At 33.1% G+C, this 26,490-nt stretch overlaps 2 protein-coding genes across 3 annotated transcripts; both read left to right on the top strand.

The window, feature by feature from the left end:
* The first annotated feature begins 1,209 nt into the window (after positions 1–1,209).
* Positions 1,210–22,507, top strand: LOC126835210 (zinc finger protein 271-like). Its single transcript, XM_050567605.1, has 2 exons — positions 1,210–1,765; positions 20,961–22,507. Exons 1-2 carry the CDS (start codon positions 1,475–1,477, stop codon positions 22,104–22,106), a joined length of 1,437 nt encoding a protein of 478 aa, XP_050423562.1. The 5' UTR covers positions 1,210–1,474; the 3' UTR covers positions 22,107–22,507.
* LOC126835209 (zinc finger protein 845-like) lies at positions 6,833–26,490 on the top strand. Of its 2 annotated transcripts, none has more exons than XM_050567603.1 (2): positions 6,833–7,099; positions 24,259–26,490. In XM_050567603.1, exon 2 carries the CDS (start codon positions 24,288–24,290, stop codon positions 26,445–26,447), a length of 2,160 nt encoding a protein of 719 aa, XP_050423560.1. In that variant the 5' UTR covers positions 6,833–7,099; positions 24,259–24,287; the 3' UTR covers positions 26,448–26,490. The 2 variants fall into 2 exon arrangements, with proteins under 2 accessions (XP_050423560.1, XP_050423561.1); XM_050567604.1 differs by having other exon boundaries at positions 24,264–26,490.

Consider the following 26,490-nt stretch of genomic DNA (forward strand, 5'->3'; position numbering starts at 1 on the left):
CCTGAAATCTTTTTCATCAAAATCCTATCTGGTAACGCACATACGCATGCATACTGGGAAAATGCCCTACAAATGTGTTGTGTGCCTGAAATCTTTTTCGGTAAAATCCAAACTGGCCATACACGAACGCACGCATACTGGCGAGAAGCCATACAAATGTGCTGTGTGCCTGAAATCTTTTTCGGTAAAATCCAGTCTGGTACAGCATGAACGCGTACACACTGGCGAGAAGCCGTACAAATGTAACGTGTGTCTAAAAAAATTTTCGCAAAATGGAAACCTTGCAGTACACGAACGCACGCATTCTACAGAAAAGTCATATAAATGTGCTGTATGCCTGAAATCTTTTTCATCAAAATACTATCTGGTAACGCACATACGCATGCATACTGGGAAAATGCCCTACAAATGTGTTGTGTGCCTGAAATCTTTTTCAGCAAAAGCCTATCTGGTAAGACACGAACGTATTCACTCTGGCGAAAATCCCTACAAATGTGCTATATGCCTGAAATCTTTTTCATCAAAATCCTATCTGGTAACGCACATACGCATGCATACTGGGAAAATGCCCTACAAATGTGTTGTGTGCCTGAAATCTTTTTCGGTAAAATCCAAACTGGCCATACACGAACGCACGCATACTGGCGAGAAGCCATACAAATGTGCTGTGTGCCTGAAATCTTTTTCGGTAAAATCCAGTCTGGTACAGCATGAACGCGTACACACTGGCGAGAAGCCGTACAAATGTGACGTGTGTCTAAAAAAATTTTCGCAAAATGGAAACCTTGCAGTACACGAACGCACGCATTCTACAGAAAAGTCATATAAATGTGCTGTATGCCTGAAATCTTTTTCATCAAAATACTATCTGGTAACGCACATACGCATGCATACTGGGAAAATGCCCTACAAATGTGTTGTGTGCCTGAAATCTTTTTCAGCAAAAGCCTATCTGGTAAGACACGAACGTATTCACTCTGGCGAAAATCCCTACAAATGTGCTATATGCCTGAAATCTTTTTCATCAAAATCCTATCTGGTAACGCACATACGCATGCATACTGGGAAAATGCCCTACAAATGTGTTGTGTGCCTGAAATCTTTTTCGGTAAAATCCAAACTGGCCATACACGAACGCACGCATACTGGCGAGAAGCCATACAAATGTGCTGTGTGCCTGAAATCGTTTTCATTAAAATGTAATCTGGTAGCACACGAACGCTTGCATACTGGCAAAAAGCCCTACAAATGTAGTGTTTGCCTGAAATCTTTTTCGGTAAAATCCAGTCTGGTACTGCATGAACGCGTACACACTGGCGAGAAGCCATACAAATGTGACGTGTGTCTAAAAAAATTTTCACAAAAAGGAAACCTCGCAGTACACGAACGCACGCATTCTACAGAAAAGTCATATAAATGTGCTGTATGCCTGGAATCTTTTTCATCAAAATACTATCTAGTAACGCACATACACATGCATACTGGCGAAAATCCTTACAAATGTGCTGTATGCCTGAAATCTTTTTCATCAAAATCCTATCTGGTAATGCACATACGCATGCATACTGGAAAAATGCCCTACAAATGTGCTGTGTGCCTGAAATCGTTTTCAGTAAAATGTAATCTGGTAGTACACGAACGCCTACATACTGGCGAAAAGCCCTACAAATGTAGTGTTTGCCTGAAATCTTTTTCGATCAAATCCTATCTAGTAAGACACGAAAGCACGCATACTGGCGAAAGACCCTACAAATGTGTTGTGTGCCTGAAATCTTTTTCGATAAAATCCAAACTGGCCATACACGAACGCACGCATACTGGCGAGAAGCCATACAAGTGTGACGTGTGTCTAAAGTATTTTAGCCAAAAATCTCACCTTACTGTACACAAACGTGTCCATATTTCTGAAGAGTGTAACGAGTGCATAAAATCCCCAAAAGACCACCTGGCTGGACACAAATGTGTACACACTGAAAAAAGGACATACAAATGTGACGTGTGTCTCAAGGGTTTTACACAAAGTTTTTCCCTTACCCTTCACAGACGTATCCATATAGGAGAAGAATGTAAGAAGTGTTTAAAATATTTCACTCGAAAAGACTACCTGGCTGGACACAAATGTGTACGTACCGAAAAAAAGCCATACAAATGTGACGTGTGTCTAAAGGATTTTACACGAAAACTAGACCTTGCAGTACACAAAACGGTGCATACTGGAGATAAGCCCTACAAATGTGTTGTATGCTTGAAATCTTTTTGGGAAAAACGTGATCTAGTAAGACACGAACGCACGCACACCGGCGAGAAGCCATACAAATGTGACGTGTGCCTGAAATCTTTTTCATCAAAATCCTATCTGGTAACGCACATACGCATGCATACTGGGAAAATGCCCTACAAATGTTTAGTGTGCCTGAAATCTTTTTCGGTAAAATCCCATCTGGTAATACACGAACGCATACATACTGACGAAAAACCGTACAAATGTGTTGTGTGCCAGAAATCTTTTTCGATAAAATGTAATCTGGCAGCACACGAACGCCTGCATACTGGCGAAAAGCCCTATAAATGTGTGGTTTGCCTGAAAACTTTTACCCGAAAATACACTTTGGTATCACACGCTCGCATTCATAGTGGCGAAAAACCCTACAAATGTGACGTGTGTCCAAAGGATTTTACACAAAAATATTGCCTCACAGTACATAAACAAGTGCATACTGGAGAAAAACGCTACAATTGTGACGTATGTTTCAAGCGTTTTACTAATACATACAATCTTACGGTACACAAACGCACGCATGCCACAGAAAAGTCATACAAGTGTGTCATGTGTCTGAAACCTATTGCGGTGAAATCCTACCTCGCTAAAAAACATAAACATGTATATTCTGGTAATAATCCTTGCGAATGCGAGGTTTGTTTCAAGTGTTTTGCTCAAAAATGTAACACAGCTCAACAAAAACCTAACCATGTTGGAGATTAGTCTAATCTTTATCAGTCATCCGTCTTTACCTACAATCTAAATGTAAGATTATTTTGTCTATGTGTTATGCATTACTTTATACTTGTTGTAACAAAAAATGAACCATTTTATAGACATTTAGTTAAAATATATTTTAGACATTTAATACTTTGTGTTGTACATTTTTCTGAATTTCTACATTTTATCGAACAATGTTTTATTTTTAAGTTTGGTTCGTTTAATGCATATATCTACATGGTTTTGTTTTATTTACCCAATATTGTATCAAATGATTAAAATATATAGTATAACTGATACTATACTGATTTAGGCTCATTTATACTTAATCGTCCAATTTTTGTCATATTTCTATATTTTGTTTGTTACGTTGTTATAAATATGTTTTTCCTTATTGATACTGTTTATAATTTATAATTATTAATCTGTGGTCTACTTACTTGAATGTTACACGCTTGCCTTCGGGGCGTTAAATATATATTATAAACACTAGTACTGACTCGTGCACTTCATTAATATTAGTTTTTATTTTATATTATTAGATACGGCTAAATAAAAAATAGTGATATTCTAAATTGCAAACTTATTGGAACAAGATTTTGCAAGCTTGGACTTTGATGCTTTAGATACGAGTTATACCGTGATAATAAAATATTTTTGTACACATTGGTTGAAACATAGCCAATATATTATCATTTTTAGCCGTAGATATTAATGAAAGTTGCTTATATTTATGTGTAACGTAATATTATTAAAAATTATGCTCACAGAACTGGTTGCTTGAAAAACATTTAGCTTCTTTTTTTATTGAAGTGATATTTACAATCTATACAATATGTATATTATAATAAGTAAATGAGTTGATAAATGAGCGAATTGCCGTCAAATGCAAAAACTGTTGTTGCGTCCGCGAAAACGACCAGTTGTATTTGCTGTTTTGGGGGATGTCGGTTGTGAACACTTTGTATAGATCTGGAGATAAATCGCTTCCTTAGGGACCTCTTATTATATGGTCACTATATTTTATACTTGAATACTTCTAACTATACTTTCTAACAACACTATTATAAGCGTAGTATAAAAAATAAATAGCATTAAATAATAATGTAATGACATAAAAACGTAATGACAATAATTTGCTTTAGACCGACTGACTATAATAATTTATTTACAAAGTTATCTGTATATATTCTAATTAAAAATATATTTTCTATAACCTGTTGACCATTGTATTACTCACATTTTTTTTTTTTTTTAATTGCCTAAGGGCATTTTTATTTAAACGATAAAAAAATCTTTATAAATATAAATCAAAAGAGTATCAATACATACATACGATTACTCACATATAGCAATTCAATAATTACCACTGTTCAATACGTCAATGACCCTTTTTTTTTGGTTTTTCCTTAAATCAAAAAAAAATTGACTAAGTATTTTTTTTTTACACTATAGGACAATATTTGAAGTTGTATTTATTTCCAGTTATATCAACTAAAGTTTACAATTTAAGACGAGAGGTGTAGTGCGGTAGAGTAATAGTGGGAATATTTATTTATTTATTTATATACATTTATACGCCTCGAGGGCAAGACTATAGAACATTATAAAAAACAGTGATAATTGATACAACATACATATAGAACTATAGAAAAGCAAACAACAATAATGATAGTAACAATTATTGTCACAAAACTAAAAACAATATCTTCCGGAAAAAAAGAAGATGTAATGTATTTATAGTAATTTATAATAATTACGACAAGTAAGAGGGGTCAGAATTACCTAATGACATAGTGGTTCATTTAAATGATAATTAGGGGAAGACGAAGAAAGAAAAAAAGGAACTTTGTAGCGAGTAGAACGGGGAGGAACTTTGGAGAAAATTTTGGAAAGCAAATAAGGCAAGTCAATTTGTCCATGCAGTAGTTTGACTAAAAAACCAAGATTGTTCGCACGTCTACGATTACGGTGGTTATATATCCAAATCAAGGACACTCAATCTTTAAAGATATAACTTAAATACTTTAAAAATAAAATGTTTGTCGATCTCGCTCAAGCATTATACAGTTTTCCGCCGTATGAGGGTCTCAAAAAAACCAAACCATATTCTAAAATTGATCTAACCAGTGAACAATACAGAGCTCTCAAAGATGATAATAATTTGAACTCGGAGGGTACACGTTAAATAATTTGAATTCCTATTAAAATAATATCTCAATCAAATTAATTATCCGAAACTGGCTATCGGTCAGACAACATTTTCAGCAAATTGTTCTTGATTCATATTAAGTAAATAAATGATACACCTTACTATTAAAGTACTAAAAGTGGTCAGAGCTCTGGAAAATACTATCTTAAATTAGTTATTCTAAGTTTTGTATATAATAATATTACTAAATCGGTTTTAAAATATATGTATACCTACATTTTAATAAACAAAATCAGGGGACAAATATACGGTAGTATATATTTTTTAACTTTTTAATTTAAAATGAACAAGAAAACGAATATACAAATAGATCAAATGGCACAATATATAACCAACCAAAATCCAAACAAAACTTCAGACGTTCCTATGCGATTTGTGTAAGAAATGTTTTTTTACCAAAAATCCAATTCTCCGTCATATGATTACAGACAAATATGTATTCTTCTAAGAAGTATTTTTTCAAACAATTTTCCTAATGCTGGTTGCAAACTTATTGGACGGTATGATATTAGTAGGTGTTTTAGTTTATTCGGCTTAGGAATGATGGTTGCGAATTTCCAGATTATTGGAAAATATGATAATCTTAATATCGCATTATAGATGTAGGTCAGTAGAACTATGGTTTTTTGTGATAATTGTTATAACATTTGATTCTCATCTGGATGCTTTTTCAGGAGGGAGTTCTTTTTATTTATTATTCCATTACACCTGGTGAAGTACATTTGGTAGTAGAGCAATTGATAACGCATCAGTTAGAAAGGATTGATTTCGACAAACTTCTAATAAATTGAAATATATGTGTACATATATATATATATATAAATAGCTGGAACAGAAAACTACCCTGTATCTACCCTCAATTATCTCTAGAGACTATTTGTAAATTTATATAACCGCCCAAAGAGCAAAAAGGGCTGGTCGTACCTCTAAATGAATTAACTAAACTCTCAAATTGCAACGTACAAAATTATTTATTAAAAAGGCTTAACGCCATAATAGTTGATTTGTAAGATGTGTTGTGTCTTGGTTGTTTCATACTTTGGCGTAGATTATTTATGAGTGGGTTTGAGGATACTATTGATGTGTAGTGTGACCTTGGGATTTATTGACAATGTTTGGGTTTGTCGGAGTACTATTTTTTTTTTTTTAGGAATTTTCTTAGACATAGTTGATTTTTGTTTTTTTGTAAGATCCTTGTAAACTTTGCATCCGCTATAGCTGAAGGATTGGAGACCCAGTGTCGATTGAAATTATTGTTAATTATTGTAATAAGTAAACGAATTAATAATAATAACATGAAAGTACATAGTTTGAATGGAATTTTTTAAATGTTGTAAAATTGGGCCTTTGTTCTTATCAAAACTTTTAAAATTGATAAATTTTATATTTGTTTAATAAAAAAAAAAACAATTGTTCTGTGTACAAAATGTAACATTTTTATAATATTCTATTAACATGTTTTTTAAAAAAAAAAAAAAGAAGTGGAAAACCCAATTGGACCCTTAGTGTCTGAATTTTGAACACAGCCAATGGTGTACTGACATTATTATGTCTTTTTATTGGTTTGCATATTGCACTCTGGCTGGCTGCAGGCCAGACGACACGGCTCACCCCTCGGCCCTCATTAGTATTGCATCGTGCACTTTACAAAGCCACCCCGTCAGACCTGCCGGGCGGATTATTGATTAATGTGTATTGTGTCAGCCAGACGGCCGGTAAGTCCTACCCACCGGTCCCGGCGAACCGTGCAGAATCCACCGCCGTGTTGTACATTGTACAGGTTAGTGTAGTGCAGTTGAAGTTTGCACCACTACAGTGTAATCGTTCTCTCGTTTCGTTGTCGTAGCACAAGAGCGTTGTGGAAAAAAAATCCCCAAACAAAACAAACACCGGTCGGCAGTTTCCAGGTAATTTTTAGACATAATACGCAACCTACTAAGTAGCATTAGATTGCCAAATTGTAGATCATAATATAACTGATCAATCAGCTTCGATGCGTATCTGAAAACGTATTAGTATTACAATGATGTTCTTATTATTTATTTATTTTTTTTTTTTTATCTATCCACGATGTCTTCCAAGCCGCTCGATCGATTTTATAGTGTAACAAATCTATAGACCAGAAATCGTACATGAAATATATTATTATTGGCCCGAAAATTTCACCTAAAGTCGACCTCTTCCACTGAAAAAGCCCAAACAATTTACTTGTTTTTCAACATGATACGGCGGTGCCCTAAAACTTTTTTAAAAACAGACAAATTAATTCAAAATTTGTATGAAATACTCTTTAGATAATGTACTACCGATAAACCGACCAATAAAAAATACCAAAAAATATTTTCCCTAAAAAGGATGGAAACTGTTTCTTTAGTTCGGTTTTTCAAGTAAATTTTTAGAGCTTAAGGTCTTAGGGCCGTATCCATTGTCTGTTCTTAAATCTCTTCTTAAGTCTTACTTTCAAAAGCAATGCTTATGAATAAGTATTCATAAATAAGTTTAAGTTATACTTTTTAAAGTTATAAGTAAAAGTAATTCTCTTTTCATTTAAAGTCTGCGGAAATTGTATAAAACTAGTTAATTTAGACGCTAAAAGTCTGGATGTTTTTCACGCATCTACTGACAGTTGGCTGACTGATACCTACTAAACCTCCAGAAACAATCTATACAGGGTGATTCATTAAGGATAAGACACTAATTTTCTCGGAGTATATTAATATTTTGATCAATATTTTTTTCCAAAATTTTTTGGTACACATTGTACTATATTTTTCAATATTTTGAAAATTTTTACCACCAATCCTTGAAGGCCAAAAAGGGGGATTTTAGTTTTTTTTTAAATGGCAACATATGTTTTTAATTACATAAATTTGTAGACAAAATATAAAAAATAAATTTTAGCGTTTGAATTTTCATTTATTTAATTATTAGCTATGAATTTGTTAAGATACTACATTTTCTCTTAATAATTATCATGTTTCTTCGGTTTTCCAAAACCGGTAGCCCATAAAGTTCATACTTATGTTCACATTGTCTATTGGCGATAACACTTTAACAAAAAAAAGTCACTGGTATAAAATACTGAAATAATGATAGACAAACGATACTTATCTACAGATTACCTAGTCCAACACAGGTACACAGGTTGGTTTTACGAATCCACTTTATCAAATTATTTTTATGCGTGTAATCAAACTATTCGTCTTTGTAGTAACGATTGAAAATATTAAGGAATACAGTCAAAAAATCAAATCTTTATAAAGTCATAAGAAATGAACAAATAAATGAAAATTCAAACGTTAAAATTATTTTTTTTATTTTTTGTCTACAAACGTATGTAATTAAACACATATGTTGCCATTAAAAAAAAACTAAAATCCCCCTTTTATGGCCTTCAAGGATTGGTGATAAAAAATTTTCAAAATATTGAAAAATATAGTACAATGTAAACCAAAAAATCTTGGAAAAAAATAATAATATATTCCGAGAAAACGAGTGTCTTATCCTTAATGAATCACCCTGTATACTTGTTGAAACAAAAAAAAAAATCTTTTAGACATTTAATACTTTGTGTTGTACATATGTCATTTTTTGTTGAATAGAATTAGTAATAGTCCGACTGACTAAAAACTGACTTCACCATCGCCATCATTGTGAAAAAACACACATTTTAAAGAAAAATAACTAGATTAGTTCCATATCGCGTTATAACAACAAAAAAAATGTTAATATTGTTAGGCGAATTTCAGAATTATGATAAAATTAAATATTGGAGATAGACTAAATGAAGCAAATTTTAAAAGTTAGAACAAAAGGCAGCATGTAGCTGGTAAAATTAGGTAAAAAGAGTCGGATCGAGTAAAATTTATAAGGAAAATTTATTTGATAGGCCCTCACACGTCAATAGTCTCAAACTTAAATTATACCCATTTTCCATCTATCTAGGGGGGGGGAGGTGCAAGTTTTTTTGGGGTTTTTAGTCGTATTTTTTAGGATTTACAAGTTGAAAATTAACCAGTAGTTAGAACTCATATGTATCTATAACATATTAAACAAAGAAAAAATTCGGCACTACAGTTTTCTTTAATTGCCGGAAACTGTGTTTTACGCAGATATTGTATATTTTAACATAAACACCTTAAATCTTAAAAAATATTTATCAAATAAGTTTCAACACTTTTATGGACATCTATTCAGAATTATACTATTGAGTTTTGATACCCAAATACCAGCTTTAGGTTATAATTTAAATTTTTAACTTCATTAACGGTGTACCAGATGTGAGAAACTAAAAAATCAGTGTTATTTGGTTTTGTTTATGACGATTCCATTATCAATTTTTATTAATCAATAAAAACCAATTTGTCGTTATTTAATTATTACATAATTAAATGAATATGTATTTAATTAAGTCACAGTTGATAAAAAGTCGATTTGAACAGGACTCGTTTTTTTTGGCGGATTGGATGAATTTAATTTAATTATCTAAAAATTGCCAGCCATTTCGTGAGAAATTATAACATATAAGTTGATGATACTATAATAGTTATAATTATCATCTAATGTAAATTAGGTATGTAGATAAAATTATGACATTCAAAAAGTGATAGCTGATAAAAGTTTAATCCGGAAATATTTGAATTTTTTTTTTGCAAAAGTGAAATCTACATTGATATTGTTTATTGATTATCGGGTTTTTCTTGTTATGTTCGACTAAGTGAACGTTTATTTCAAGTGCTATTGTTTTAGAAGCGTTGGAAGTGTTTGCCGAGGCAAATTCGTTCAGCTTGGTAAGTGACTTGCTATTTAGTATTTACTAGCTTCAGTATTGCTGATTCAATGAAATTGTTAATATTATTTATTTACATTTATCCTTATGGCGCCTTATGACAGAACAAAGTGGGTGCTAGAAATATCTCTCATGTTTTATGTTTTGTAAGCAAGTTATGGGTTATAGAAGTAAAAAACCTTTTTTTTTTCAAAGACTACTAAATGTTTGTTAAGATTATGTTTGTATATTACATACAGGGTCCGGTTTCACTGTCGGACCATGTACTTGAAGTTAAACTTTACATACATATTAAACGTTAACTTATATGTGTTAGTCATGTGTCTGTGTTATGGAGTGTAATTGTTGACAGCTCACTATCAATTAGCCATAACCTTAGAAAAAAGAAATTGTAAGTACAAATTATAAAACTAAAAGCAAAACAAATTTATGAAATTATGAGATTATTTAATATAATGTTAACTAAATATTTCAATCAAAATAGCAAAACACTAATGCCTAAGCATATTGTTATACTGTTATTCATTTAAACACACGCTTTATTGTATGAATTATCCAATATTAGATAATCTGCTTCATGCTATTTAAAAAAATTTAGTTTTTCTATCGACTTCCAGCTCTGGTATTGTACAAAATATTTCATTATTTTATTACTATGTCCAAATAAAGATATATTTTAACAATAATCAAAAAACATGAATGATAATACTTTGTATTATGTCTAGATCAACTGTCGGGAAATTTAACTTTGTGATACTGCTCTTATACTATTATTAAAAAAGCCAATACATTGGGGTCAGCCCATAGTGGGGACGGAGAGATCCAAACCAAGCACAGTATAAATCAGCATATTAAGAAAGAATTAAAGTGAGAGAATTGCAGTGTTTAAAAATCGTTCATCAAAGCGTTTATTTGAGAGTGATTTTATATTAGGGTGACTTTTTTAATAATAATTCCTGTAGTCCTTTGATCTCTCCGTCCCCTCTATGCTTTGATAACAATATGCCTCGCCCCTACAGTATTAGTCTTCTCGGATAAAACCACTTTCAAAATAATGCTTTGATGCTAACCTGTAAACGCTGCACCTCACTTTAATTCTTTCTTTTATTAAAAAATAATAATCAACACGTCGATAAAAAATATTTAGCTCTCGTATTAGAATACCTCTTTATTTTATACTTAAGTACATTTATATTATAATTTTTATCAACACTATAATAAGCGGAGTATAAAAAAAATATCATTTATTAATAATGTATTGAGGTAAAAACGTAATGACAATACTGTGCTTTAGATCGTCTGACTATAATGATGTATTGACATAGTTATACATTCTATACCGTTATACACTATACGTTATGTATATATTCAATGTTTACAATGTAAATAATTATCAAAAGTCTGTTATAATAATTATATTAAACGTCTACAGCAGAATTTGTCAAGTAATCCAAAAGGGTTTTGGAAGTTTGTTAAGGACCGTAAACAAATAAAAGCATTACCCAAAACATTTAATGATAAATTTTCTAAAAATCCTGTCATAATTACTGAATTATTTAAATCATTTTTTGAATCAGTGTATACGCCCGTAGTAACCGTTAATCAATCTTTCTCCAATTTATCAACAAGTAATAATATTATTGATTTCTCTACGTGTACTTTATCTATTGCTGAGGTATTTGATGGATTGTCCATGCTAAAAATTGATTGTACAACTGGACCTGATTTAATACCATCTATTATTTTAGCTTCGATGCAAAGCGAGAAGGTATTGGTTTTACTCTGATGTGGGCTTTTTTTTTCGCTGTATACACTGTAACTTTTTTAATACTGGACCAATTCCTTCGAGTAGCAACTCTATAAATCACAAATTTTATCTAGTTGGTAATTTGGGGGGGTAAAAGTTGAAAAAGTTTAATTCTTCACAGACGAAAGTTGAAAAAACAAAAAAAAAAACCGTACGAGTTTTTAAGTTAGAACTTTTACTGGCTATAATTTCAAGAAAAAAAGTCGGACCGAGTTGAAATGTATAAGAAATAATTATTTGGTATGCCCGCATACGTCAGTTGTGTCAAACTTAAACTATACCTATTTCCCACCCCCCTACGGGGGTTACAAAATATTTTGTTTTTCGGGGTTTTCAGCCGTAATTTTAAAACTTTTGGGTTGAAAATTTGCCAGTAGTTGGAACTCATATGTACCCATAACATATTAAACGGGAAAAAAATTCGGCACAACAGTTTTTTTTTAATTGCCGGGAAACTGTGTTTTCGCAGATTTCGTATATTTTAACAAAAACACCTAAAATCTTTAAAAAAAATTGATCAATTCATTAAAACAATTTTATGTATATCTATGCAGAATGGTACTATTAGGTTTTGTGCTCAAGTACCACTTTTGACTTAAAGTTTACACAAATTCAATTTTTTTTTTTTTTACTAAAAACCCGGTGTACCAGATGGGAGAAACGAACAGACACTAAAAACTATCAGTTAGTAACGTCTATCCGTGTTAGATTAGGTTAAGGCCCAATATTCGGTATCATAATATTGTGTTAATTACATGATATCACAGGCGACAAAAATCGTGTAACTGATTATAGTAGACACTCGATTTATTGGGGAAAAAACCTATGTACTATTACTATTAAGATAAATTTTAGTAATAATTAAGTCATAAATGATAATATTTTATTTTATGACTAGATCAAATCTCGTGAACATTTAACATCATGATACTGCTCCTATGCTATTATTAAAAAAACACAATTTTTAAAATCTCCATAAAAGGTTATTGTTAAATAACAGGCAACAGCCGACCGCTAGTGGCTATACACGTTAGTAATATTTAACTAATAAGTAATATATGTAGGTAAAATTTATTGTTTTCTCCATCACAGTACCAGTATACGATTTATTTTAATTTAAATGTAAGAAAATCGATTTTTCTTTAGAAAATAACAAGAAATTAATATACAGGATGAGGCAGTAAAACGGAGATTTTCTAATGTATTTAAATGGTAAAACCCGTTACACTATCCCACCCTTTACATTTTAAGGATCTATGAAAAGGTTTTTTTAGTTGCATTTTATTTTGTACATTGTCAATCTAGTAAAATAGAAGTATAATATAGCTTTGAAATAATATAATCTATGAAGTATAAATAGTTTGTGTGAGATTGCTTTAATGGAAGTATATAATACAAAAATTATTATTTTTTTGAGAATAAGCGATTATAATTTAAACTATGGAGTACAAACGATTGGAACATGAATCGTCGACCATTCCAACAAAATATAACAAGACATTGTATATGTGTTACTTGGTCCACTACGTTTTTGCAAAAAAAAAAACCAGTACAGTGGGGTCGATGCATAGTGGGGACAGAACAAAGTTGGGTCGGGGCATATTGGGGACGGGGAGGTCACAGGTTTACAGGAATTTTTAAATCTGAAAGTGATAAAATCACTTTCGAAAAAACGCTTTGATGCAAATCGGTAGTTAGTATTTTCAAGTCAGTACAGTCCAAACCAAGCACAGTATAAACCAGCAAAGTTAGAAAGTTTTAAATGAAGGTTCTGTATTTACAAATGAGCATCAAAGCGTTTATTTGAAAGCGATTTTCATCAATTTTATCACTTTTATTTATAATAATTCTTGTAGACCTGTGACCTCTCCGTTTCCTCATTGCTTTGATTACATTATGCCAATACTCTACTGTACTAGTCCTCTCGGATAAAATCACTTTCAAATTAACGCTTTGATGCTCATTTGTAAATACAGAACCTTCATTTAAAACTTTCTAACTTTGCTGGTTTATACTTTGCTTGGTTTGGACTGTACTGGCTTGAAAATACTAACTACCGATTTGCATCGAAGCGTTTTTTCGAAAGTGATTTTATCACTTTCAGATTTAAAAGTTCCTGTAAACCTGTGACCTTCCCGTCCCCAATATGCCCCGACCCAACTATGTTCCGTCCCCACTATGCACCGACCCTACTGTACTGGTTTTTTTATTACTGTAAGTACCTTTTGTTTGCCGGTGACTTAAAGCTTTATCTGGAAATAAATAGTGTCAATGATTGTATGAAACTGCAAGCTGATTTGGATAGATTCCAAGAGTGGTGCAGTAATAACTCCCTTTTTATTAATGCCCTTAAATGCTCCCAAATCACATTTTGTAGGAGCAAAGAAACACCTGTTTTCCATTATAATATTGACGGTATTGCGCTGAATATAGTTACTCATATAAAGGATTTAGGTATAATTTTGTCAAGTGACCTGTCATTTAAGGAACATATTTCGCACATAAAAAATAAGGCTTTAAGGATGTTTGGATTTTTAAAAAGAAACTGTTTTGAGTTTAATGACCTTAAGTGCTCAAAAACTTTATACTGTTCCCTTGTTAGGTCAATTGTCGAATATGGCTCGATTATATGGTGTCCTTATCTAATTGGACAAGTCAAAGATCTCGATAAAATACAAAACCCATTTCTGTATATGCTAAGGATTAAGTAAGGGATGCTGGATTCTAGAAAAGATGACATAGCGGTTGAGGTTAATTTGGATTCGCTTGCCAAAAAAAGATTTAATAATGACATCAAATTTATTTATAAGTTATTAAATAATGATATTGACTGTCCCGAGCTTTTAGCCCATATTCCTTTTAATGTTCCAACACATCATACCAGATCCCCTCCTTTCCTGTATATTTCTACTCAAAAACAAGACTATAGTACGCATGCTCCTCTGAATAGGATTCTTTCTAACTGCGATACTTTAGGTAATGTTGATTTTTATTTCGACTCCCTCCCCAAAATTCTTGCTCAAAAATATTATATGTTTTATTAATATTATTATTTTTGTTTATAATATTTTATTGTTAAAATTTAATTTGTATTAATTTAGTTATGTTGTAATTCTATTGGTTAAAGTGTTAATTTACTGTTTAATTTCTGTACTGCATGCCTATATGGGCGCAATTAGTAATTTATTTGCTTTATTTGCTTCTAATAAATTATTATTATTATTACATTCTAATACACAAATATATTATAATTAACAATAAATGAAAATATTTTCAATTACCTGTTGACCGTTGTTTTAATCACATATAGCAAGTCAATAATTACCACTAATCAATATCCCATTTTTAGAAAATTCCGGAAAATATTAACAATGTTATTTTTCCAGTTATATCAACTAAAGTTTAAAATTGAAGACGGGGTTGTAGTGCGGAAAAGTAAAAGCGAGTAAAAATATAAACATGTTTCGTATAATAGTTATATCATGATAATAAAATATTTTCTTACATTTGGTTGAATAATAGCTAATATACTGTAATGATTAACAGTAGGTATAAAACAAAAGTGTACTTATACTATAGTGGTAGCTGGGTACCTGGTAATGCCGAATATTAGAGGAGATAGTAATACATCACCAGCATACGCTGTGTGGTCAGGATAGTCAGTTTTGTATAGTTTGTACAATTGTACCCGAACATTTTATTTTGTGGGTGTTAGATGTGTTTTAGTGATAAAGGATATATTTTTTTTTTTTTCGTAAAGTAAATTTTGTAGTTCATTTTTATGCTGAGTTACTCCATTTGCATTCTAAAGGAGTATGGTAGTTAGATAAGATAAGTTATTATTAGAGTTAATTATTTTTAAACAGTATTTTGCTTATGACTGACTTGAGTCGTTAATAAACGATGATAATTGATTTGTAAGATTTGTTGTGTCTTGGTTGTTTTTGTTGTTTTTTGCTTTAGCATAGATTTTTTATGTGTGAGGTTGAGGGTACCCTTATTATGAGGTGTGACCTAGAGATTTGTTTACAATGTTTGTGTTTGTCGGAGTAATTATTTTTTGTTCAGGAATTATTTTAGACGTAGCTGAATTTGGTATTTTTATAAGATCCTTGTTAACTGTGCATCCTCTATAGCCGGAGAAGCGCTGTATTTGGCATAGAGCACATCTGGAAGGTTTATCTGATGCTTTTGATAACTCTATTTTTATATCGTCAATCGGAGTAGTATGCTGTAAGTTTCGAAAACAACTCTAAACAGTGTGTCTTGTTTAATTTGAGGATTGGGCGTAGTGAGTGGAGTCTACTGCTGAGAAGTTTTCTTTTTGATTTAATGTGAGAGCCCCAAGTTAATCGTTTGTTGAGCGTGACACCAATATTTGACTTCCGAGGATATTGGGATGATTATTCCTTGGAATTGGAGAGCGATGGAACAGGTTTTTTTTAGTGTAAAGGAAACGTACACAGATTTCTCTCGATTATGTTGAATTATCCAATTAGATGACTAGAAATCAATTAGATTTAAGTTTGTTTAAAGGAAATTGGAAGTAACTTCAAGATCATTTCCTGGGGAGAGTATTGCAGTGTCATCTGCATAAGTGGCCATAATAGTATTTGGTGTTATTGGAATGTCAGCCGTAAAAACATTAAATATTCACTGTCTGGGGGCACTCTTGCTTTAATTTGGTGGTATGATGAAAATGAATTACCATATCTGATTTTATAACTCCTATTTTCTAAATAAGAACGAATTATTAAGTTATATGGGGCAGGTAGAAACAATTTGAGTTTGAAGAGTAAGCCTTCATGCCATACACGGTCAAAGGCCTGTGCTACATCCAAATCCATTATGTACATCCATAATGGATCTGAAGCCAAGTTGGGAACTAGGAATTATGTTGTGGGTGTGTAAGATTGGTCTTATTTTTATGAGTATATTTTTCTTAAACAATTTGGCAAGAGGTGAAATCAAGCTGATAAGTCTATAGGAAGTAGTTTCATTTTTAGGGATTGATAATTACAATTGTTGTGGATAGTTTTTATATTATTCATATTAATGAAGAATAAGAAATTCGCAGCATAGAGTTAAAAATATAAGTTATTAGAACAATAGTTTTTTTTTTGGCAAATTTTTTAGGGTTTTGTTATCTTTAAGGTCCTGGTGATTTCCCTTCTTTTAATTTATTTATTAAAAATTTGATTTCACTTGGTTAGATATGTTTTGCAGGTAATGACATTCGATGAAGACTATTGATAAAAACATTAACCTTTTCTAAGTGTTCAGGGATGGGATATATGTCAGTAAGTGGTTACTGGATATTACAGACACCTCTGCAGAGGTAATTAAAAACAAAATGATAAAAATTAATTGAACTTCAGTTAGGTTACTGGTATTTTTGTTAACTTAACTTAACTCAGTTTAAAATATACTACAGTACTAGTACTCTCGGTTAAAATCACTTTCAAATAAACGCTTTAATGCTAATTTGTAAACACTGCACCTCTCTTTAATTCTTTCATACCTCTCTAACTATTTTTGAAAAAAATTACTTTAAAACCTTTAGTATCCAAGCACGTGATGTGTATACATATATTGTACATAGCGTATATCTAAGTTTTTATAGTCTACAGTATATTGATATATATAGTAATTGTTGGCCATTGGCCATAATTCAAAAATTACCTTTGATCCATTTGTCGATATACTTAACTTTTTGGTTTTTCGTTATCTAAAAAAAATTTGACTAAAGTTGTCTAAGTATTATTTTACACTATCAGACAATACTAAAAATTTTATTTTTTTCCAGTTATATCAACTCATGTTTAAAATTAAAGACAGGAGGTGTAGTGCCGTAGAGTAATAGGGCGCTTATAAAATAATAACTCAATAAAATGAATTATACAAAACCAGCTATCACCTGTCAACATTTTCAGCAAATTATTCTTAACTCAAATTTATTAAATTAACATTATACTTTACTATTAAAGTTATAAAAGTTGTCACAGCTCTGGAAAATATACCTTGAATTTGCTATTCTACATTCTGTGTGTATTAATATTGCTTAATCAATTTTAAATATATATATATTTTAAATGAATAAATACTGTTTTATGTTTTATAAACTATTTTATTTGAACGACACGATATTATTTGTTCTAAAGCAGGACCTAACCGATATTACAAATAAAATGAATGTACAAATTAATCAAATGGCACAATATAAAACCAACCAATATTCAAACAAACCTCAGACGTTCCTTTGCGATTTGTGTAAAAAATGTTTTTTTACCAAAAAGCAAATTCTCTGTCACATGATTACCATCCACAGTACTGCAACGGCTAATCGTCCACTCAAAAAACCGAAGTCTGATAAAAAGCCTTACAAGTGTGGAGTTTGTTTAAAAAATTTTACGGCGAAATGCAGTCTGGTAACGCACACACGGCTGCACACGGGCGAAAAGCCCTATAAATGTGTTGTATGCCTGAAATCTTTTTCGATCAAATCCTATCTGGTAATACACGAACGCACGCACACTGGGAAGAAGCCATACACATGTGCCGTTTGTTTAAAATCATTTACGTCGAAATCATATCTGGCAACGCACATACAGCTGCATACTGGCAAAAAACCCTACAAATGTGTTGTATGCCTGAAATCTTTTTCGGTAAAATCCTATCTGGTGACACACGAACGCACGCACGCTGTGGAGAAGCCATACAAATGTGACGTTTGTTTTAAATCATTTACGGCGAAATACAGTCTGGTAAAACACCAAAGCGTGCACACTAAAGAAAAGCTTTACAAATGTAAAGTTTGTTTAAAGTGTTTTACGGAGAAAAACAGTCTGGTAAGACACCAAAGCGTGCACCCAATAGAAAGGCTTTATAAATGTGGGGTTTGTTTAAAATCTTTTGCGGCGAAATCCAGTCTGGTAAGGCACGTAAGCCTGCATACGGGCGAAAAACCCTACAAATGTGTCGTTGCCCGAAATCTTTTTCGGTAAAATCCACATTGGTAATACACGAACGCACGCACACTGGCGAGAAGCCATACAAATGTGACGTGTGTCTAAAGTATTTTAGCCAAAATACTAACCTTACTATACACAAACGTATCCACATCAGAGAAGAGTGTATTGAATGCTTAAAATCTTTGACCCCAAAAGACAGTCTGGCTGGACACAAATGTGTCCATATTGATAAAAAACCATACAAATGTGATGTGTGTCTGAAGTTTTTCGCACAAAGTTCTGACCTTATCTTACACAGACGTGTCCATATCGGAAAAAAATGTAACGCGTGTTTAAAATATATGACTATAAAAGACTACCTGGCTGGACACAAATGTGTCCGTACTGAAAGAAAGCCATACAAATGTGTTATGTGCTTAAAACGTTTTACAAATAAAGGAAACCTCGCAATACACGAAGGAGTGCACACTAAAGAAAAACCTTACAAATGTACCGTTTGTTCAAAGTCTTTTATGACGAAATCCATCCTGTTAAGACACCAAAGCGTGCACACTAATAATAATCCTTACAAATGTGCCGTTTGTTACAAAGCCTTCAAGGAAAAATCTAATATGCTAAAGCACTCACGGCGGCATACTGGAGAGAAGCCATACAAATGTGCTGTGTGCCTGAAATCTTTTTCGGTTAAATCCTGCCTGGTACAGCATGAACGCATACACACTGGCGAGAAGCCATACAAATGTGACGTGTGTCTAAAGTGTTTTTTTACTAAAACCAATTTCTCCGTCATATGATTACCATCCACAATACTGCAACGGCTAATCGTTCACTCAAAAAACACAAGTCTGATGAAAAACCTTACAAGTGTGGAGTTTTTTTAAAACCTTTTAAGGCAAAATCCGATCTGGTAGGACACCAAAGCGTGCACACTAAATAAATGCCTTACACCTGTGCCGTTGTGTTTAAAATCATGAAAAAATGAACAGACACAATTAAAACAAGAACGACATGTCGATACAAATTTAGCTCCCGTATTAGAATATCTATATATATTGTACTTTTATTAAATACTATTATACTATAGCATATAATATAAAACATGGCAATAATATGCATTAGATCGTCTTAGTACAATACTTTATCGACAATAGTTATCCGTATACATTCTAATAAATAACTGTATTGTAATAAACAATAATTAATGAAAGTATTTTCAATTACCTGATACCAGACGGGAAGTGTAATGCGGTGGAGTAATAGCGTGCATATAAAAATAATAACTCAATAAAATGAATTAACTAAAACTGGCTATCGACCAGTCAACAACTTCAGAAAATTATTCTCAATTCGAATTATGTAAATAAATAACACGCCTTACTATTGAACTTCTAAAATAGGTCAAAACCATAATATTATCTCTTAATATTAATAGTATCTTAATAGTAACATTAAAAATATAAATACCCATATTTTAATAAATAATTACTGTAATATATTTTTATAAACTTTTTAATTTAAACGGCATGATATTGTTTGTTCTAGTGCAGGACCTAACCGAAATTATCAATCAAACGAATATACAAATAGATCAAATGGCACAAACTATGACCAACCAATATTCAAACAAACTTCAGATGTTCCTATGCGATTTGTGTAAGAAATGTTTTATAACCAGAAATCAAATTCACCGTCATATGATTACCACCCACAACACTGAAACGGCGGATCAATTACTCAAAAAAATCAAGTCTGATGAAACACCTAACAAATGTGCCGTTTGTTTAAAATCTTTTACGAGGAAATCCAGTCTGGTAAGACACACACTACAGCACACGGGCGAAAAGCAATATAAATGTGTTGTATGCCTGAAATCTTTTTCGGTAAAATCCTATCTAGTAAGACACAAACGCACGCATACTGGCGAAAGACCCTACAAATGTGTTGTGTGCCAGAAATCTTTTTCGATGAAATCTAATCTGGCAGCACACGAACGCCTACATACTGGCGAAAGACCCTACAAATGTGTGGTTTGCCTGAAATCTTTTTCGATCAAATCCTATCTAGTAAGACACGAAAGCACGCATACTGGCGAAAGACCCTACAAATGTGCTATATGCCTGAAATCTTTTTCATCAAAATCCTATCTGGTAACGCACATACGCATGCATACTGGGAAAATGCCCTACAAATGTGTTGTGTGCCTGAAATCTTTTTCGATGAAATCCAAACTGGCAACACACGAACGCACGCACACTGGCGAGAAGCCATACAAGTGTGACGTGTGTCTAAAGTATTTTAGCCAAAAATCTCACCTCACTGTACACAAACGTGTCCATATTTCTGAAGAGTGTAACGAGTGCATGAAATCCCCAAAAGACCACCTGGCTGGACACAAATGTGTACACTCCGAAAAAAGGACATACAAATGTGACGTGTGTCTAAAGGATTTCACTCAAAGTTTTCACCTTACCCTTCACAGGCGCGTCCATATAGGAGAAGAATGTAACAAGTGTTTAAAATATTTCACTCGAAAAGACTACCTGGCTGGACACAAATGTGTACATACCGAAAAAAAGCCATACAAATGTGATTTTACACGAAAAGTAGACCTTGCAGTACACGAAACCGTGCACACTGAAGATAAGCCCTACAAATGTGAGGTGTGCCTGAAATCTTTTTCAGCAAAAGCCTACCTGGTAAGACACGAACGCGTGCACACTGGCGAGAAGCCATACAAATGTGCCGTTTGTTTAAAATCTTTTACGGCGGAATCCAGTCTGGTAAGGCACGCAAGCCTGCATACTGGCGAAAACCCCTACAAATGTGTCGTATGCCCAAAATCTTTTTCGGTAAAATCCACATTGGTAATACACGAACGCACGCACACTGTCGAAAAGCCATATAAATGTGCTGTGTGCCTGAAATTTTTTTCGTTAAAATCCCTTCTGGTAGTACACGAACGAGTGCATACTAGCGAAAAGCCCTACAAATGTTTTTCGTGCGCGAAATATTTTGCGAGAAAAGCCTATCTGACAAAGCACGAACGCACGCACATTGGCGAGAAGCCTTACAAATGTGAAGTTTGTTTAAAATCCTTTACGGAAAAGTCTTATCTGGTAAGACACGAACGCACGCACACTGGCGAGAAGCCATACAAATGTGACGTGTGTCCAAAGGCTTTTACACAAAAAGCAAACCTCACAGCACACAAACGAATGCATACTGGAGAAAATCTCCACACTTGTGACGTGTGCCTGAAATCTTTTTCGATGAAATCTTCTCTGGTTAGGCACGTACACACGCATACTGGAGAAGGGCCCCACAAATGTTTAGTGTGCCTCAAATAATTTTCGGTAAAACTCCATCTGGTAGAGCATGAACGAATTCATACTGGCGAAAAGCCTTATACTTGTGACGTATGTTTCAAGTGTTTTACTAAAAAATACAACCTAACGGTACACAAACGCACGCATGCCACAGAAAAGTCATACAATTGTGTCAAGCGCCTGAAACCTATTGCGGTGAAATCCTACCTCGCAAAAAAACATAAACATGTTTATTCTGGTGAAGAGCCTTGCGAATGCGAGGTTTGTTTCAAGTGTTTCGCTCAAAAATGAAAACGGGATCGACAAAAACGTAACCATGTTGGAGAACAATCAGATCATTATCAGTCATCAGTCTTTATCTACAATTTAAATTTAAGATTTTTTTCTCTTTGTGTTATTCACTACTTTATAATTGTTGTAAAAAAAATATTTTTTAGACAAATGATATTACTTTATATTGTAACTTTTTCTGCATTTCTACATTTTGTTTGTTTAATAAATTATATTAAACAATATTATTGGTTTTATTTTGTTTACACAATTTGTGTACCACATATTCGGAATTTTTAATATAAACAATAACACTGACTCGTGCACTTCATTTCAGCACCAGCATACGCTGTGTGGTCAGGATGGACAGTTTTGTATAAATTGTACCCGAAAATTTTATTTTGTGAGTGTTAGATGTGTTTTAGTGATAATGGATATATTTTTTTTTTTCGTAAAGTAAATTTTGTATTAATATTTATGTTGAGTTACTCCGTTTGCATTCCAGAGAAATATGGTGATCAATTCAGATATAATAAATTAGAGAAATTCATTTTTTAAAAGTATTTTCTTAATGACTGAGGTAAGAAATGTATTCAACGTGTTGATTAATGATTTTAAGTCGTTAATAAACGATGACAGTTGATTTGTAAGGTTTATTTGACCTTGGCATCTGAGCCATTGTATAGGAGACGGTGAGGATGTGGTACTCCTAAAACAAATGTAGTTTAATTAAATAAAATTAGTGTTTTGATCGCTTGGTTTAAAGTCGATAAAGAGTAAAGGTAGTGGTAATTTAGTTTGACTACTTGTAGAGCGTTGAAACCAAGACGTGATAACTCTAGTTTTATAACTTTAATCGGAGTTACAAAGTATGGGTTTGTAAGAGTAGTTATTTTTTGTTCAGAAATTGTTTTAGACGTAGCTGAATTTGGTTTTTTCCTTTTAGATTTAATGTGAGAATCTCAAGTTAATCGTTTGTTGAGTGTGACACCAATATTTGACTTCCGAAGATATTTGGATAAGTATTCGTTGGAATTAAAGAAAAGTTAATGATATAGTGATACAACTATACAGTCAATGAAATAAAACTCGAGATACTAAGTAATGTTAAGGACTTGGGTGTCACTTTGTCTACCGACTTATCTTTTAACACACATATTTACTCAATGTGTGCTAAAGCCTATCAAAATCTTGGGTTTATTAAATGCAATTGTGGTGAATTTAGGGATTTAGGAAGCTTTACTCAGGCTTTATAAGCTCGGGTCTAGGATTTGGTTTATTGTATTGCAACTGTACTCATTGCCCCCTTCGGGGCGTTACTCTTATAATTAAATAATTAAATAAAATGAATTATACAAAACCAGCTATCACCTATTAACAATTTCTGAAAATTATTCTTAATTAAAATTAAGTAGGTAAATACATATTATACCTTACTATTAAAGTTATAGGTCAGAGGTCAGAGCTCTGGAAAATTATATCTTGAATTAGCTATTCTACATTTTGTGTAAATTAATATTGCTTAATCAATTTTAAATATAAATATACCTAATAAATAAATACTGTAATACAGGGTCATCCACTCGTTATCTCATAAGGTTCAATAAAAAATTTAATTTGTTATTATACAATGTGATCTCAATTTTTCCTATTTTTTTTAGTTTTTACCCACCCCCCTCACAACTTAGTTTCATTAATATATTATTCGAATTTTTAAAAGTTAAAAATATATATACTTTATCTTTTAAGTTTCAAAAGTTGCTATCAGAAAATCTAAGCTGGGAGGGGGCTAAAAAGAAAAATTAAAAATTTTTTTTAACTTATTGAGTGGTTCACAATAAGTGGATCACTGTATGTTTTTTTAAACTTTTTTATTTGAACGGCACGATATTGTTTGTTCTAGAGCAGGACAAAACCGAAAGTACAAATAAAATGAATGGACAAATTGATCAAATGGCACAAACTAAAATCAAACAATATTCAAACAAACTTCAGACGTTCCTATGCGATTTTTGTAAGAAATGTTTTTTTAACAAAAAGCAAATTCTCCGTCATATGATTACCGTCCACAATAATGCAACGGCTAATCGTTCACACCGAAAACACAAGTCTAATGAAACATCTAATAAATGTGCCGTTTGTTTAAAATCTTTTACGAAGAAATCCGATCTGGTAAAACACATACGCATTCATACTGGCGAAAAGCCCTACACTTGTGACGTGTGCCTGAAATCTTTTTCAGCAAAATCCAATCTGGTAATACACAAACGCATGCATACTGGCGAAAAACCGTACAAATGTGTTGTGTGCCAGAAATCTTTTTCGATGAAATCTAATCTGGCAGCACACGAACGCCTGCATACTGGCGAAAAGCCCTACAAATGTGTAGTTTGCCTGGAAACGTTTCCCCGGAAATTCACTCTGCTATCACACGCTCGCATTCATACTGTCGAAAATCCCTATAAATGTGTGGTTTGCCCGAAAACTTTTTCCCGAAAACTCGCTTTGGTATCACACGCTCGCATTCATAGTGGCGAAAAACGCTACAAATGTGACATGTGTCCAAAGGATTTTACACGAAAAGCTTACCTCGCATTACATAAACAAGTGCATACTGGCGTAAAGCCCTATCAATGTGTTGTATGCCCGAAATCTTTTTCGGTAAAATCCTATCTGGTAGCACACGAAAGCTCGCACACTGGCGAGAAGCCGTACAAATGTGACGTGTGTCCAAAGGATTTTACACGAAAAACAAGACTTACCAAACACAAACGTGTCCATTCAGGTGAGTGTAACGAGTGCAAAAAATCCCCAAAAGATCGCTTGGCAGGACACAAATGTGTCTATACTGAAAAAAAGCCATACAAATGTGACGTGTGTATCAAAGATTTCACACAAAGTTTTCACCTTACCCTTCACAGGCGTGTCCATATAGGAGAAGAATGTAACAAGTGTTTAAAATATTTCACTCTAAAAGACTACCTGGCTGGACACAAATGTGTCCGTACTGCAAAAAAGCCCTACAAATGTAACGTGTGTCTGAAGTATTTTACACGAAAAGCAGACCTTGCAGTACACGAACGCTTGCATACTGGCGAAAAGCCCTACAAATGTGTTCTGTGTCTAAAGTCTTTTACACGAAAAGGAGACCTCGCAGTACACAATCGAGTGCATACTAAAGATAAGCCATACAAATGTGCCGTTTGTTTAAAAAATTTTTTCCTGAAAAGCAGTCTGGTAAGGCATTTAAGGCTGCATACTGGCGTAAAGCCCTACAAATGTGTTGTGTGCCTGAAATCTTTTTCGACAAAATCCACTATGGTAACTCACGAACGCACGCACACTGGTGAGAAGCCATACAAGTGTGACGTGTGTCTAAAGTATTTTAGCCAAAAATCTCACCTTACTATACACAAACGTGTCCATAATGATGAAAGGCCATACAAATGTGACGTGTGTCTGAAGTATTTCACACGAAAAGAACACCTGGTAGGACACGAACGAGTGCATACTGGAAAAAAGTCCTACACTTGCGAATTCTGCCTGAAATCTTTTTCGATAAAATCACGTCTGACAAGGCACATACCCATTCATACTGGCAAAAAACCCTACAAATGTGACGTGTGTCTAAAGTCTTTTACTCAAAAACCAAACCTCGCAGTACACAAACGAGTGCATACTAAAGATAGGCCATACAAATGTGCCGTTTGTTTAAAATCGTTTACGGCGAAAGGCAGTTTGGTAAGGCACGTAAGGATGCATACTGGCGAGAAGCCATACAAATGTGTTGTGTGCCTGAAATCTTTTTCAGCAAAATCCCAACTGGTAAGACACGAACGAATGCATACTGGCGAGAAGCCATATAAATGTGAAGTGTGTCTACAGTGTTTTACACAAAAAGCAAACCTCGCAGTACACGAACGCACGCATGCCTCAGAAAAGTCATACAAGTGCGTTGTGTGCCAAAAACCTATTGCTGTAAAATCATACCTCGCAAAAAAACATGTCCATGTCCATTCTGGCGATGAGCCCTGCGAGTGCGAAGTTTGTTTCAAGTGTTTTGCCCGAAAACGTGTCCATGTTGGAGAATAGTCAGATCTTTATCAGTTATTAGTTTTTGCCTACAATTTATATC

This window comes from Adelges cooleyi, unplaced genomic scaffold (assembly GCF_023614345.1).
Source record: "Adelges cooleyi isolate 19-005CV unplaced genomic scaffold, UGA_ACOO_1.1 ACOO_flye_CR_arks_rails_tigmint_CR_PRNA_23, whole genome shotgun sequence".
In the NCBI taxonomy this organism is placed as follows: domain Eukaryota; kingdom Metazoa; phylum Arthropoda; class Insecta; order Hemiptera; family Adelgidae; genus Adelges; species Adelges cooleyi.